The 13,827-nt window shown below is 41.5% G+C and overlaps 1 protein-coding gene across 3 annotated transcripts in view; it reads left to right on the top strand.

Annotated features, from left to right (window-relative positions):
• The window catches only part of CUBN (cubilin), a 233,315-nt gene that overhangs the window by 104,491 nt on the left and 114,997 nt on the right, over window positions 1-13,827 (top strand). For all 3 annotated transcript variants that reach the window (XM_039877480.1, XM_039877479.1, XM_039877481.1), the window contains 2 exons: window positions 2,562-2,736; window positions 4,093-4,262. In XM_039877480.1, coding sequence (XP_039733414.1) covers window positions 2,562-2,736; window positions 4,093-4,262 — 345 coding nt within the window. The remainder of the gene's footprint in view (window positions 1-2,561; window positions 2,737-4,092; window positions 4,263-13,827) is intronic.

Here is a 13,827-nt window from a genome sequence, read left to right as displayed (position 1 = left end):
ACAGCCAAGTAGGACCTCAGTGTCACCGGGTATTGGGTCTTCCTGGGTTTCAACAAATTTATTTTTCACAAAACTTTTCACCAAAAATTTCACCAAGTTTTCTCCCTCAAAACTGAATGCCCAAAAAGTGGCCAGTGGCATGAAGCAACAGCCGTTTGGTTACTCATAACCCTGGAATGCTGACTTGATGGTAACAATAAATGGAGCTAACAGAGCAGAAAGCAATGTTCAAAACAGATTAAAACCATAGGCTTTGAAATGTTCTATATCCTAAGAATTTGCTAAAAACACATTTTTTAATCTCTGATCATCAGCCCAATTCTCTTCCCCCCAAAGTTTAGTCATATGCTGTAGTCGAATGAACCACACCCTGAAATTCTTTCCATCTTTTTCCTCTTTTGAAGAGTCATGCTCTCGTTACTGGTTTTATTTGTGGAAGCCCAGTGCCATTCTGTTGTTTTGGTCCTGGAAACACTGGCTGATTTTATTTCAGTCTTTAAACCAGTGTAAAGCAGAAAAAGAAACACACTCCTCATGCAATAAACCTGGGCAATCGCTTGGCGTGGGCAGCTAGCTCTCGCTGATCCCTCGCCATGGTCGTCTGTGAGCCCAGCGCAGTAAGAGGGGAAGCAGAAGTGGCAGTGTTTATTCTTCTGGAGGCTTCCAGGCCAGCTGGCTCGTACCCAGTATGTTTGTGATCTCAAGGGGGCCCGTGAGCAGGGAAAACAAAGGCTATCTTGCTGACGTGCAAGTTTTCCCTGTTAGAACTAAACTCGAGCCCCACGTTCCCTCCAGATAAGTGCTGCTAATTGGGTCAGGTGATTAAGAGCACATGCCGCCAGTGTCTCGCTCTGAGGACTGCACCCTGGGCCAGGGGCAGGGAGACCTTCAGAACGGGAAGGACACTCTAAACAAGAATCCATCCCATCTCTTGCATTTGCATATGTGTACGTGTAAAGGGCCACACAGGGCTCTCTCTGCCTGAAGTCCTGCTTCGGCTGGGGCTTAGGGGGCCAGGCAGGCTTCACTCCTCCTAATGAAAACGAGCATGCGGCTGTCGGCCTGCTTCATTCCTTTGCAATTACTGTCCTTGTGCTCGGCCCTGCCTCAAACAGCAGTTTCATTCATTTTGGCCTTTCCTGCGTGGCTGGGGGAATTAATCAGACAAAGAAATCATTATAGATTCAAATCACACACTCCTCCCCAGAAGCAGGCTTCTTGTTCTCACTCTCTCTCCCCAGAGAACTCTGAGTGTTTCCCAGATCAGTCAGCAGCCGCCCCAAGGGTGGGCAGAGCTGGGGGCCTGGGAAGTGAGGGGAAAGTAACGAGGTGGGAAGCCACTGTACAGATATAGATGGTGGAGGTGTGTGTGGGGGGCGGGGCACGCTTGCACCAAGTCTCACCGAGGGCTGTGTACCTGGTTCCGATCCCAAGTATAGGATTACAGGCATATATATGTGGGGGAGGGAAGGACCCAGATACTAATATGCCTGAAAACTGTTGCCCCAAATGGTCTTTATTCTACAAATTCAAGACCCGAAGGTAAGGGGTCAATATCTTCTATTCCTCACATTTTCCACCCGTCTCCCCACACACGTACCCCAAACACATATACTGCATAAGCAGGGCCCACTGGCGACTGAGAAACCTGTGTGTGAAGTGTCCTGGAGGCCCACCCTGGCCGGGCTAGACTAGCCTGCTAGATGCTGGATGTGAGACCAAGAGGACACTTGCCAGGAGGAATGTGTGTGTCACTAGGGTATTGGATCCCAGTCTCACAGACAGTTGCAAGTTGGAGGAACCTAGGAGGTCAATCTGAGGACAAGTGAGATGGGCTTAGAGGGAACCATCCAGATCCTGGCACAGAGTGCAGAACAATTCCTGGGCAGAAGTTGGATCCTCTGTGTCATGTTCCTGTGAGCGGGCATGCTGGGAGCAAGGACAGAGGAGCTGTAGTCCCTTCTCGAAGATGCCACAGAACACATGGACAGAGGTTATATTTCCACTCATTCTGAAGCAGCAAAAATATTATATTAAATGCCTAATTTTATAAAATATTCAGATTTCAAAGTGGAAAATCCTAAAAATATAAGTAGGATATCAGTAACCTTCAATGAACTTGATTTTCACAAACAACATAGCTTCATACTAAGTCTATTCCTACATGCCTAGAAGAGTTAGAAAATCAGACTCGACCCTGTGTTATCTCCAATGCCTTGGCCAAAGGAATCAGGGAATCCTATGAAGACATGAAAAAGAGGAAGAGGGGATGAATATAGGGAAGATTCTGGAATAATCTATTCAGTTCAGCTCTACAATTCTGGCCGATGGAACAAGAAGGCATTTCTTGGGTGGTTGAACTTGTGTATTCCCAGGGCAGAGAGTGTGCCTTTGAAAAATCCAGCTCAAGTTTAAAGTTCCTTCCCACCCAGGGAAGCTGAGATTTCAGTCTCTAATGATAATAAAGTCCAAGGGCTAGTGGTAAAGTTGAGCCAGAGGAGGGCTATAATTGCTTACATATATCTCTTAATTTAAGTCCTGTTTTCTATATCCCATCTTAGATCTATGGAGGTCCCGATTTTCACTCTCCCAGAATAGCCCAGTTGTGTGCCCGAAGATCATCTGAGAATCCCATGCAAGTGTCCAGCACTGGAAATGAGCTAGCCATCCGGTTTAAGACCGACAGCTTCATAAATGGGAGAGGCTTCCATGCCTCGTGGCAGGCAGTCCCTGGAGGTGAGTGAACCAAGGCGGAGTCGCAAAGCACTGAAGCCCGGCCCTTGTAAATTTCATGAAGTGACTGGAGAGAGGTATGAACGCTACATCTTGACAGCTTTGTGGTTCCCAAGGGGCGAACGTGGCTTTGGCATATACCTTTCCCTAAAGCATGTGGTAGAGCTTAACTTCCCAAGTCCACCGCACATGCGATAACCAGGACATTATACAAGTCGATGGTGAGAGAAGTCGGGTGACAGGTTAAACTCACTTCCTCCCCACGGACTTGTGCCTGTTCACCAGCCTCGCACTGCTGGGACATCAGCAAAGTGGTAGGTTCCTTCGTGCCACGGTATAGACCTTGGTGTTCTTGGCAGATACCAAAGCCGTAAATGTTAAATTTGTGAATTCCAAGGAATCACAGTGTGTGATATACTGCCCAAGAACATAAGCAGTCTAAGGAAATTACTTGCAGATCCTTTAAATAAAAAAATAGTGCACAAAATGTTTTAGCAGACATTAACCTGTGCACCTACTCATAATAGCCACATTTATTAAATACTTACTGTGTGCCAGGAACTTTCCTAACTATTCTATAAGAATTATCTTATTTCATCCTCACGACCACTCTGCAAGGAAAATTCATTTTATATACTCATTATACTAAGGAGGAAATCAAAGCTTAGAGAAGTTAGTGACTTCCAGAAAATGCCAAAGCAGAAATGTAACTCTAAGCTGCCTTACGGCCTTTCTTCTGCAACTCTAAAATGATAGAGTAAGTATATTACATCTTTCCTAATGTCGGTGATATATAAATTTAATGGGAATTACAAATGTGTATTATTTAGACTATCCCTAAATGATTTTCAATCATTAGAAAATAATATTGAATTTTTGCATTACTGGTTTATATCATCAATCTAAGAAATGATGGGTCATAGAGGTAGATATTGATAGGTATTCAATAACATCACAGGAATAAAAAAAAATAATTGTATCAGGTCCAGAGTATTAAATTTTAAAAGGCAGATATTAAATTATTTGTAAAAGCATACACTACTGGATTAATGCTATATTTTTAGAGAACCATGAAGAGGCATTTCATGGCTTAATGAAAACATGATTTCGTTTGTACTTATTTTTCAATATCTTTAAAATGACTTTTGGTATTTGAAGTATTTTCTTAGTTGCCCTTGTTGGTTTTGTTGGGATGAATGAATTAATGGTGGATATTCAGGTCTTCAAAATGGTTAGCCCAGACTACATAAAACTGGTAGTCTAATATAGTAGCATATGGTCCTCTTCTACCAGGTTGTGGGGTAAACTTTTATGCATCAGAGATTCCTCTCATTACTGAACTGAGTTTCCTACCTACAGGTTGCGGTGGAACTTTCCAGGCTCCCAGTGGAGAGATTCATTCTCCAAATTACCCTAGTCCTTATAGGAGTAACACTGACTGTTCTTGGGTCATTCAAGTGGAAAGAAATTACCGTGTTCTCTTGAACTTCACTGACATTGACCTTGAATCTCAGGACTCTTGTATTATGGTAAGTGAAACAAATGTCAAGCGTTGTCTAGAGTCAAACCTGGTTCAAAACATTGCCATATGAGCATATTTAATGAATATAGTAGTTATGGATGTTTTCAACATAAAATCGTAGGAAACCCCCTATTGGCAACTTAAAATATAAAGACATTTCTTTTTTACCCAAATACAAATCAAGAGGTAGATAATCTCAGGGTTTGTTAAATAACTCAGTTTCCACTCCACCGTTCTTAGTATGTTGGCTTTTCATTGTGTATATTACCTCATGGTCAGAAAGTGGCTGCAGCAGCTCTGAACATGCTGTATGAGTCTGATGAAGAGAGGAGGAATAGTGTTAATTGTTTCTATTTTGTATTTTTTTAATCAAGAAAGAATTTTCACAGAAGCCCCCTTACATATCATTAGCCAGAACTGGCTACAAGAGACATTAAGAAAGTATAGTGGAATGGATTTATCATAACTACTTTAAATCAATTATTATTAAGCCTCCGGAGGTTCTCATAGGGTTCTGCTTTTTTGAGATCAGAATATCTCAATCTGCTATTTGAACAAATCAGTGTCTGGTAGGAGAGAATATATTGGATGATGCGGGTGAAGGAGAAGGGATGTGGCTATTAGTTGGTTAGATGACAAAAAGGTTCTCTTACTGCCAACAACTTTAATACATTCCTATATGTTTTTACTGTAAGAGTGAATAAGGTTGCATTTTGAGATTTTTTTTTTGGTTTTAATTTCATTTTTTTGGTTATCTGACTTTTTTTAACAAAAAGGTTTTTCATCTTTCATTTGTATTTTGAAACATTTCATTCAAATATAACCCAGATTCTCCTAGTTAATGAATCTTTCTAGTTTAGTTTTCTGACAGATTCTTATACAACCCTCAACTGGCTAACTTTCAGATTTAACTTAAGAAAACTAAAAAATTGTTCACATTTCTCAACGTAGTCCACTAATGGTATAATTTCAAGTATTATTTTATAAGATTAAATCATTAATGTACTTAAAAACTCAGTTGAATTATGACTATGTAATTAACCTTCTAAATGAGTCTTTGTAGTCAAAATTAGCAAAATTTTACACAAACATAAGGTGTAGGTTATCTACTTTCATAAGTGATAACTCTGGCCAACTCTCCTGACAAAGACAATTTAAAAATTTTGGATGATATTTAAAAATATCTTCCTAAGTACAATAAAGAACTCACAAGATAGTTGACATTTCTGACTTAATATTAGAGAGAGACGTGAGCCTAATATTTAGGACTGCTTTGCCCACAGGGCATCTGCCGATGCAGAAGTTAGTTAGCAGCACTTCTGAGAGCCTCTTGGGGCAAAGGGGAACAAAGTTTGAGTCCAAGGCCCAAATAGGGTGGAGGTCTTGGTAAACCAGCCTAAATCCTAGGTAAAATAAAACAGCCTTTACAAAGACTGCATCCCAGCTTCCAGTCACCCCCAGATCTCAAGCCACGGAATCATGAGAGCAACTCTATATTGCTATTGGAAGTGCAGCAGACGCGATTTGAAATCTTCTAAGGGATGTAAAATCATCATACACCTCATTTCTACCAAAAGATTTTCATATGCAATAACCAGCACACTATCGAAGATATTCATGTACATGAAGAGACAACATTAGTAACAACAGTGGAAACAAACATACTAATAAGCCAGGCACAAGTTGGCGATCAGCTATGGTTACTAAGCTTATGGAGGTAAAAGTAAAACTTAAAACTTTAAGCAAACTATAAAAAGCAATATTGCAAATATGAAAAAGAACTAACTGAAAATTTAAAAACTGGATAAATACAACAGCTGAAATTAAATTCCCAGTGGAAAATTTTTTTTTTTTGTCATATTAGACAAATTGTACAGAGATGAAGAGAGAAATAGTAAACTGCAATATAAGTCAGAAGAATCTATCTAGAAAAAAGCATGGATAAGCAAAAGAAAAAAATACAAAAGAGAGGTTAAGACACATAGAGGAGAGATATAAATGCTAAAAAGATATAACATGCATTTAATTGTAATCCCAGAAGGAAAGATAGGTAAATGGAGCAGAAGCAATATTTGAAGAGCTAATGACTAAGACTTTTCTAAAACGGATGAAAATCAGTTTACAAAAATAAGAATCCTAAGGAACTCAAACAGCCAAGCAGGATAAATTGAAAAACATACTTATCCAGAAAACTTATGACAATGAAAACAAAAAGTTGTAATTGGCCAAGAGAGTGGGTGGGCAGAAGAATAGATTACCTTTTAGGAAGTGGCAGACTGAATGCTGACTTCTCAATAGTGATAATTGGAAGCAAAAAAGACAATGGGGTGATATTTTCAGTTTGAAGAAGGAAAATAACTACCAACCAGGAACTCTGTACTCTCCTAAAAAGACTTTAAAAATACAGGTGAAGTAAAGCTTTGAAGCAGAAGAGGAGCCTTCAAGAGACGTTTTGATGGGCCGGAGACAAACTGTCTACCTCATGTTTTGCCTGTGGTGGGTGTTTCTTCATCGCTCGCTGCCTTCCCCTGTATGGTGCCAGTACAGTTTCTCCTCCTTGGTAAAGTCCATAATCTGTGGACTTCAACATACAAAGATGTGTAAACAAAACAAAGCCTAGGTCAAAGGCACACCCATCATGGCTGCATTATTTCCCTCCTGTTGTCATGCGTAGGATTTTCCACCTACCTGAGATATAAATACACAGCCTGGGTGTTCTCTGAACCACTGCCATATCTCGGCTTGCACCTGGGCTTGACTTAAACTGTAGCAAGAGGGAATAAATAGGAGGAAGTAAAACATCAGTTATGGCCTGGTCATAGGCGTAGAGATAGGAAAATAAACGCAAAGACAGGTGCTGGGAGTAGTCCAGTCTGGCAGATAAAGTAAAATACAAAAAGTAATAGTACAAACAAGTCGTCAGAATCAGGGGATCCCGTATGAAGCAGTTGGAGCGTCCCCACCGATGGGCAGGTGGGGCATTCAGAAGCAGATGCCACCGAGCACTCGAGCAACACTTTGATGTAAAAAGTGAACTCACGCACAGTGTGAGGCACCACAGGGCTGTGGTTAAGAAATCCAGCTCTGTGGTGGAGCTGAGCCTAGACTGTGCCATTTTGTAGCGGTGTTGCCTGGGAGAAAGTTAATCTTTCAGCTTTGACTTCCTTAACTGTGAAATGGGGCTAGTAAGAGTACTGTGTCGGATTTGTCATTGAGATATTTGAAACTATCTAAGTGACCTGCCTGTCACATAGAAAGTTCTCGGTTCATGCTAGCCATAATTATAACGATGCTGATGGTGAGTGCTCTCAGGGGCATTTCAACAAGCGCTGACAGAGAAAGGTGGGTGGCGTAGGGTACTAGGAGGGGCAGTGGCCTTAGGTCTTCCCACCTGTGATCCTGGGCCTTACGGTCTTCAGTTAAAGAAGAACCTACTTATGAATCTTGCTCATAGCATGGTGCCTAGCACTTAGTGTACTTAGGACTCAATAAACTGCTGTAATAATCACGAGAAAACAGAGGCATGGTTCGTTTGGGCTTGGGATCCAGGGAAGGTTTCACACTGAAGGTGACATTTAAGTGGCAGAATTTCACTAGTAGAAATATGGTAAGGAGGCTTTAGGGAAAGTGTGCACAGAGGTGTGAGCACGCAGACATTTGGGACTAGGGAAAGAGAGCGTTGTGCCTGGAGTGTAGCTATGTGTAGGAGAGCACGTGGAGACCAGGGGTCTACAGAAGATACCTAACTTGGACAAACTCATACTCTACGAAGAATCTGAAATTATCCTATAGATAATAAGGGGTGATGAAAGTTTTCTGTGAAACAGAGAAGCAATGTACTCAGAACTGTATTTTACAATGATAACAGGCAGTTGTTCTAAGATGGTTGACAGAGAAGGAGAAAGATGATATAAAGGCTGTTTGGGAAGCAGTGGAAAAATCTTGGGCAGTGGCCTTGAGGATGGAGAGAAAGGCCACATTGGAAAACGGTTATGGCGGTGGAGTCGCCAAAACCTAGAGGCTAATTACAGGCTGAGGGTGGGCTGGGTGGCTGAGATAGAGGAGCTAAGACTGTTCTCCTGAAGAATGGGTGGACGATGATGTCATTAACTAAATGAGCAAAGAGTTCGACTACTGAGTTTGGAAACGAGTTTAAAGGTCTACGCTATGTCCCTTATAGAGTTCAACACGTGCATTAGGGTTCCATGTGGGGTATGAGCTGGACATGTCTATTTGAGGGTAATTTCTGTGTATTCGGATGGTTGTTAATATCAAAGTAGGTGTGGTCACTTATAGTAGTATTTAGTAAAGAGAAAAGGGCCAAGTAAACTCTTTGAGAAACACCCCCCACTTAAGGGGCAGACGGAGGAACAGAGGAAAAAGGAGGCAGGAGGGAAACTCAGAGAGGGAGGTAGAGAACCAGGACAGAGCGGGAGCTTAGACTGAAACACAGCAACTGCATTCGGTCTTCGATGACCTTGTAAGGAGCAGGGTCAGCGTGGGTAGTAGTGGAGTGCTCCAGATCACAGTGGGTGAAGAGGTGCAGAAGCTTAGCTTTTTCTCCAGAATTATGGAAGCGAATGGTATAGGGGGATAAAAGGTTACAACCTATGAGTAAGGCAAGATCAACAGAAAATTATTGTTTTAATGATGAAGAAGCTTAAACATGCCAAGAGGGCAAGATGCTGGTGGGAAAAGAGTGGCTACATGTAAGAGATAAACGGGATAATTGATGAAGTCATGTTATCAGGGCAGAGACCTGGAGAGATTGACGCTATAAATTTTATATTTTCAGAATGAGAAATTACAACAGATGCCCAACCATATTTTATTTTGATTTGCAAATTTATCTATATTGAAAATTACATAAACCACATATAAACAGAATCATTTTTTGTTTTTCCAATTTATAAATCACCCTTACAAAAAGATAAAGAAATGTGAAAAAGGACTGTTCAGATAAATTGAGATAGAGATCTGCTGTGTACGGCTGCCAGGTGGGCGCAATTATGGGGATGGGAGGTCGGCAGAGGTTTGGAACCGGGCGGGCAGTGTCCTGGCGAGGCAGGAAGGTTGGCTCCAAGTTATAGTTAGTTGTCCAGGGCTTCATGAAAGCAGGCATTGAGGCAGCAGCCATCTACTCTTTATAGCTAGATGGACACTGGATGTGAAAAGTACCCGAAAGTCCAATACCTTACACAATATCTCTGCAGTTTCAGTTCATACAAAGCCATTACTCATTCTGGAGACATGCAAGTTAATTTCTTGGTTCTGTTGCTTCGACAGAGTCATTAGCAAAGAGAAAAACAGTCAGCTCCAATGATGCTGCCGAATGCTGTTTGTGTTCATGGGATTTTTAATAGAGCTCAAGTGTACTACTTAATACCAAGGTAAATTATGCTTGCATGGGACCAGCCATCATCTTTTATAAAACTCCTATTACAGTTTGGATTGTCAGAGTGGAAATACTAATTTTAGCAGTCGTTATGATTAATGGTCATGAACACATAGATACATAAATGTTAAGATTGGATGAGGAGAGATTATAGAGATAATTTACTGTCAGCAACTTATTTTAAAAATAAGAAAACCGATGTCCAGACGGGTCAGCATCGACACCAGGTAGAAATTAGTAGCAGGACCAGCACTAAAACACAAGCAAGCCTAAAGTAAGAATAAGTATTCTGGTAAAATGTAAAAATTATAGCCTGTGTACAGGGAACTGAATGGCAGAATAAAGGACAACTGGGAAAAGAGGGAGAAAATAAAATTAGGGTTACATTGGCACCATTTTGAACTCTCAGTTGAACCCACAATAAGGAAAAGTGCTAGGATTTCAATTATGAAGTGGAGGGCGCCTCTGCTCTGAAGTCAGGCAGCGTGCATTCTACTCATCCATCTGCTCTTTGGTGCCAGCCAAGGGCCAGGCACTGGTGGCCCTAGTTTCTGGGCATGGTGCCAGAAACCTGGGGACCTTAGGGTGCTCATTTATGAAATCGAGTGTCTGGGGAACCCAAGGAAAGAGAGAAACTAGGGAGGAGGATCTTTTTTGGAGTTGTGTTTCTGGGGAGGAGGAGGGGAACAAGGTGGGAGCTGAAGAAATGGACACGAAGGGCTGGGTGATGTCAGCGGGGGCTTATTCTGGGGATCACAGTCAGACTCACACAGCTCTAAGCTTCTGGTCGCCCTCTAGGGCACAAGTCCACCAGGCATCGGGTCAGAGGGTAATTCTACTGTCCACTTGCTGTGCAGAGGACAGCTTTCCTATAGTCGGCCTGGTCCCCAGTGGTCCCAAGTAGTGGCAGTGTAAGCCCACAGCAGCTCCAAGACATCACTTTTGGTTTCCTGGAATTAAATGCAAAAATCAACAAGTGGAAGAAACGAATGAAAATTTAAAAATGGAACAGTAATACACAGCCTCTGTCCCCTCTCATATAATCCACAGCAAGAGTGTTTGTATTTCAAAGGCATCAATCTGTTTGATGCATGAATTACTAATAGATGCATGGCTGAATAAATGAATTTTTGCTGTCTCTACTCCCGCAAGGATCAGTGGAAAATTGCAGATGACACATTTGGGAATGTGCTGTGCAGAGTTCACTGCCGGCATAGTCATCGATATACAATCTCACTATTCTGAGCCACATGAGAATTAGATAACATCTCCTAAGTGTGTTTTCTAGAATTACATGTTACTATAATGGAAAAAGAGACACCGAATTTTCTGACTTCATTGAAATGGCGATGGCATCATGGGGTGCTGATCAGAAAGCTCAGCTTGCACTCAGGTTTCAACTGGTTTGGTAATATGTTGCTCAGTCCCTTTTGACTGGCCAGTGTAGTTAACCTCAGGCTCTCCCGAATGATGATGCATTGTGAGCCATTCTTGCTAAGGCAGCGGTGGGACCCACAGGCCAGGCATGACTCTGTATGGTCAGCATGAAAATGGCTCCATTATGTTTCCTTTCAAAAAGGCTGACTTTTAAAGTGACCTCCGACTGACAGTTTAATTGCTTAATCAGAGTCTCTCTTCTGAGCCTCAGATTCATGTAGCCCTGTAAGCTCTTATTGATCTCTGGGAAATGCTGGTTGTAGCTCAGAGTGAGAGTGAGAGAGAAGTCAGTTCAGCAGCAGGACGGGCCCCAGAGGCTCCGACCTCTGAATTCAGCATCCTCTTCGCTCAGCACAATGGAATGTCTGCCTTGTGAGAATCAGTAAGAAACAGATAAAAGCAAGCAGAAGCGGCCCAGATCCAGTCCTCATTTGGGGAAAACATACACCAGGGCTCACCGAGCCCAGGGCACAGAAAGGGCGTGTGATGAGCAGCTGTTTTCTTTTCTGAAGCCTTTTGTACCGGTCTAGGAGAAAAAGTGAAGTGTCCGATGTAAACTGAAGAAAACCAGATGCCCCACCCCCACCCAAAGCCAGGGTTTCTGTTGTTGTTCATATTAGTTGACAGTAAGGCCCAGGGTGGGATGGGGCAGACAGAATGCAGTTTCCACATTTTGTTTTATTTTTTTAAGATACTACCCATGCTGTGTTTCCTTTTAAAACAGCGATTGTTTCCAAAACAGAGCAAGCAGACACAGGAATAATAGAACTCAGTGCTTCAAAGAGATGATGGAAAGAATTCTTCCTTAAATATTTATTGTTTTACAAATAAATCCAAGACAAAAATTAATCTCTTCCTCCGTCTCTCATTCTCATTCTTCCCTCTCTACTTCACTCCTCACCACAGAAAATTTAGTTTCCTTTTGATACATGAGGATGATCTCTGATGATCTCTGTAAAATATTTATTTTGCGTCTTGCTTTCGATAACCTGCTTTAGCCTTTTTTGCATTCCAGTGCCAAATAGTCACCCAAAGCTGTTCCAATACTGTCCCAATGTACCCTTAAAGCAAAGAATAAAGGACTTGAAACCCACAGCTCTCAATCTGTGGCCACAGGCTTTGTTTTGTTTATATGTCAGCTCAGAATCTCCTCAAATTCCTGTTTATTTGTGAACATGAAATGAGCTTCTTGGATTTTTTTCATATTAACACTGCTTGGAACAACTGCAGATTATTAGAGTTTATAGTCTGTAAAAGTTGAAGACCGAATGCAATAACGTAGAACAAAGGAAAAGGAGTGACAGTATCCTGACATGAGAATTTATCTTGGCGTTTAGTTTCAGAGGAGTGTAGCTGGAAAATGTCACTGACTGAGGAAACCGATGCTTCCTACGTCCCACCCCTAGGAAAAGCTGCTATAATGAGTCATATTTTCATTTCTGTCCTCACATTTATGATTTTAACAGCTTGGATAATTTCCTGAGGGATTCCCCTCCCTATCACTGAATATTTCCTCTGTCTTAGAGCAGTTTGAATTCCAAAATGGTAATTCCATCAGCAGCTATACTACCATATGTAATACGTGAAAATATTTCATAGATTCTCATCTTCGAAATTGACTTTGCACTCTGATGGAAATGATCTCTCTGTATCCTAAATATTTTATCCTTCACCATATATATATGTGTGTGTGTGTGTGTATATATATATATATATATATATATTTTAACCCTGATAAGCTTTAAGGCAATCAGAAGCAGTAGATATGTGTTGTGGGGCATTAAAAATGAAGTAAAGAGTAAAGACCCGTTTGAAAGTTAAAGTAGGCCCGGGGCGAGGTGAGATAGAGGCCGTGCTGGACCAGGCATTTGGGTCGTGGTTAGACCAGAAAGGACAAGGAGGGTTTCTACCTGAATCCAAGAACAGGACCAAGTTTAGAGATCAAGGATGTAAATTCTAAGTTGACGTATCAGCACAAGGTGCTGTGTCCTTTACTGCACCGTCTGCCAGGTTAGCCAGGCTGGGAGCCCCATGCGCGTTCGGCCGAGTGGCATGCACGGCAGGTGCCAGCCACCCTGAAATCCAGGACGCCGCAAATAAGACTTTCTGACATGCCACCGATGATGCTTTATGGCAGGACTGGGTAAGTGAGAGGAGGCTTCCCTTCTATTTCCGCGGCTCCCACGATTATCTTTCTGGGGGATCATGGGCACCTCATGTAGCTTCCTAGAATACTGTTCTCAATGAATTATCCTTGATTTTATCTTTTTGGCCAGTTTAATGGTAATCGGATGTCACATGGATGGCTCTACACTACTCAGTGTGTGACTGCGAGCAAGTTATTTGTTTTCTGAGCCTCAATCTTACCACTGCAAAATATAATTATAAGAAAGATTGAATTTTTTAAAATGTATTTAAAACATTTTTCAGAATGTCTAGTGCAGATAAGTGTTAGCTGCTACTCCTAATTTTTCTATTACTTCTACTACTTCTATTACTACTCATACTATGTTAAAGTTCTTCACTGATCTTTTCAGAATTTGTGGACCTGAGGTACACAGAACTGGATTCATAATCCCCCTTCATTTCTATCTATCCTCATTAGTTCATAAACATTCATTTTATTTTATCTTACTTTTTAAACCTTAAAATATGTTTTATAAATTTTCCCCACATTCTTCGATATATCATCTCAGTGAATTTTATCGCTTTATGAGTGTGTTATTTTAATACCTTCCAG

This window comes from Pteropus medius, unplaced genomic scaffold (genome assembly GCF_902729225.1).
Source record: "Pteropus medius unplaced genomic scaffold, Ma_sr-lr_union100, whole genome shotgun sequence".
NCBI lineage: Eukaryota > Metazoa > Chordata > Mammalia > Chiroptera > Pteropodidae > Pteropus > Pteropus medius.
Note: the sequence above shows the minus strand (reverse complement) of the source record. Positions and strands in the feature narration are given on the sequence as shown.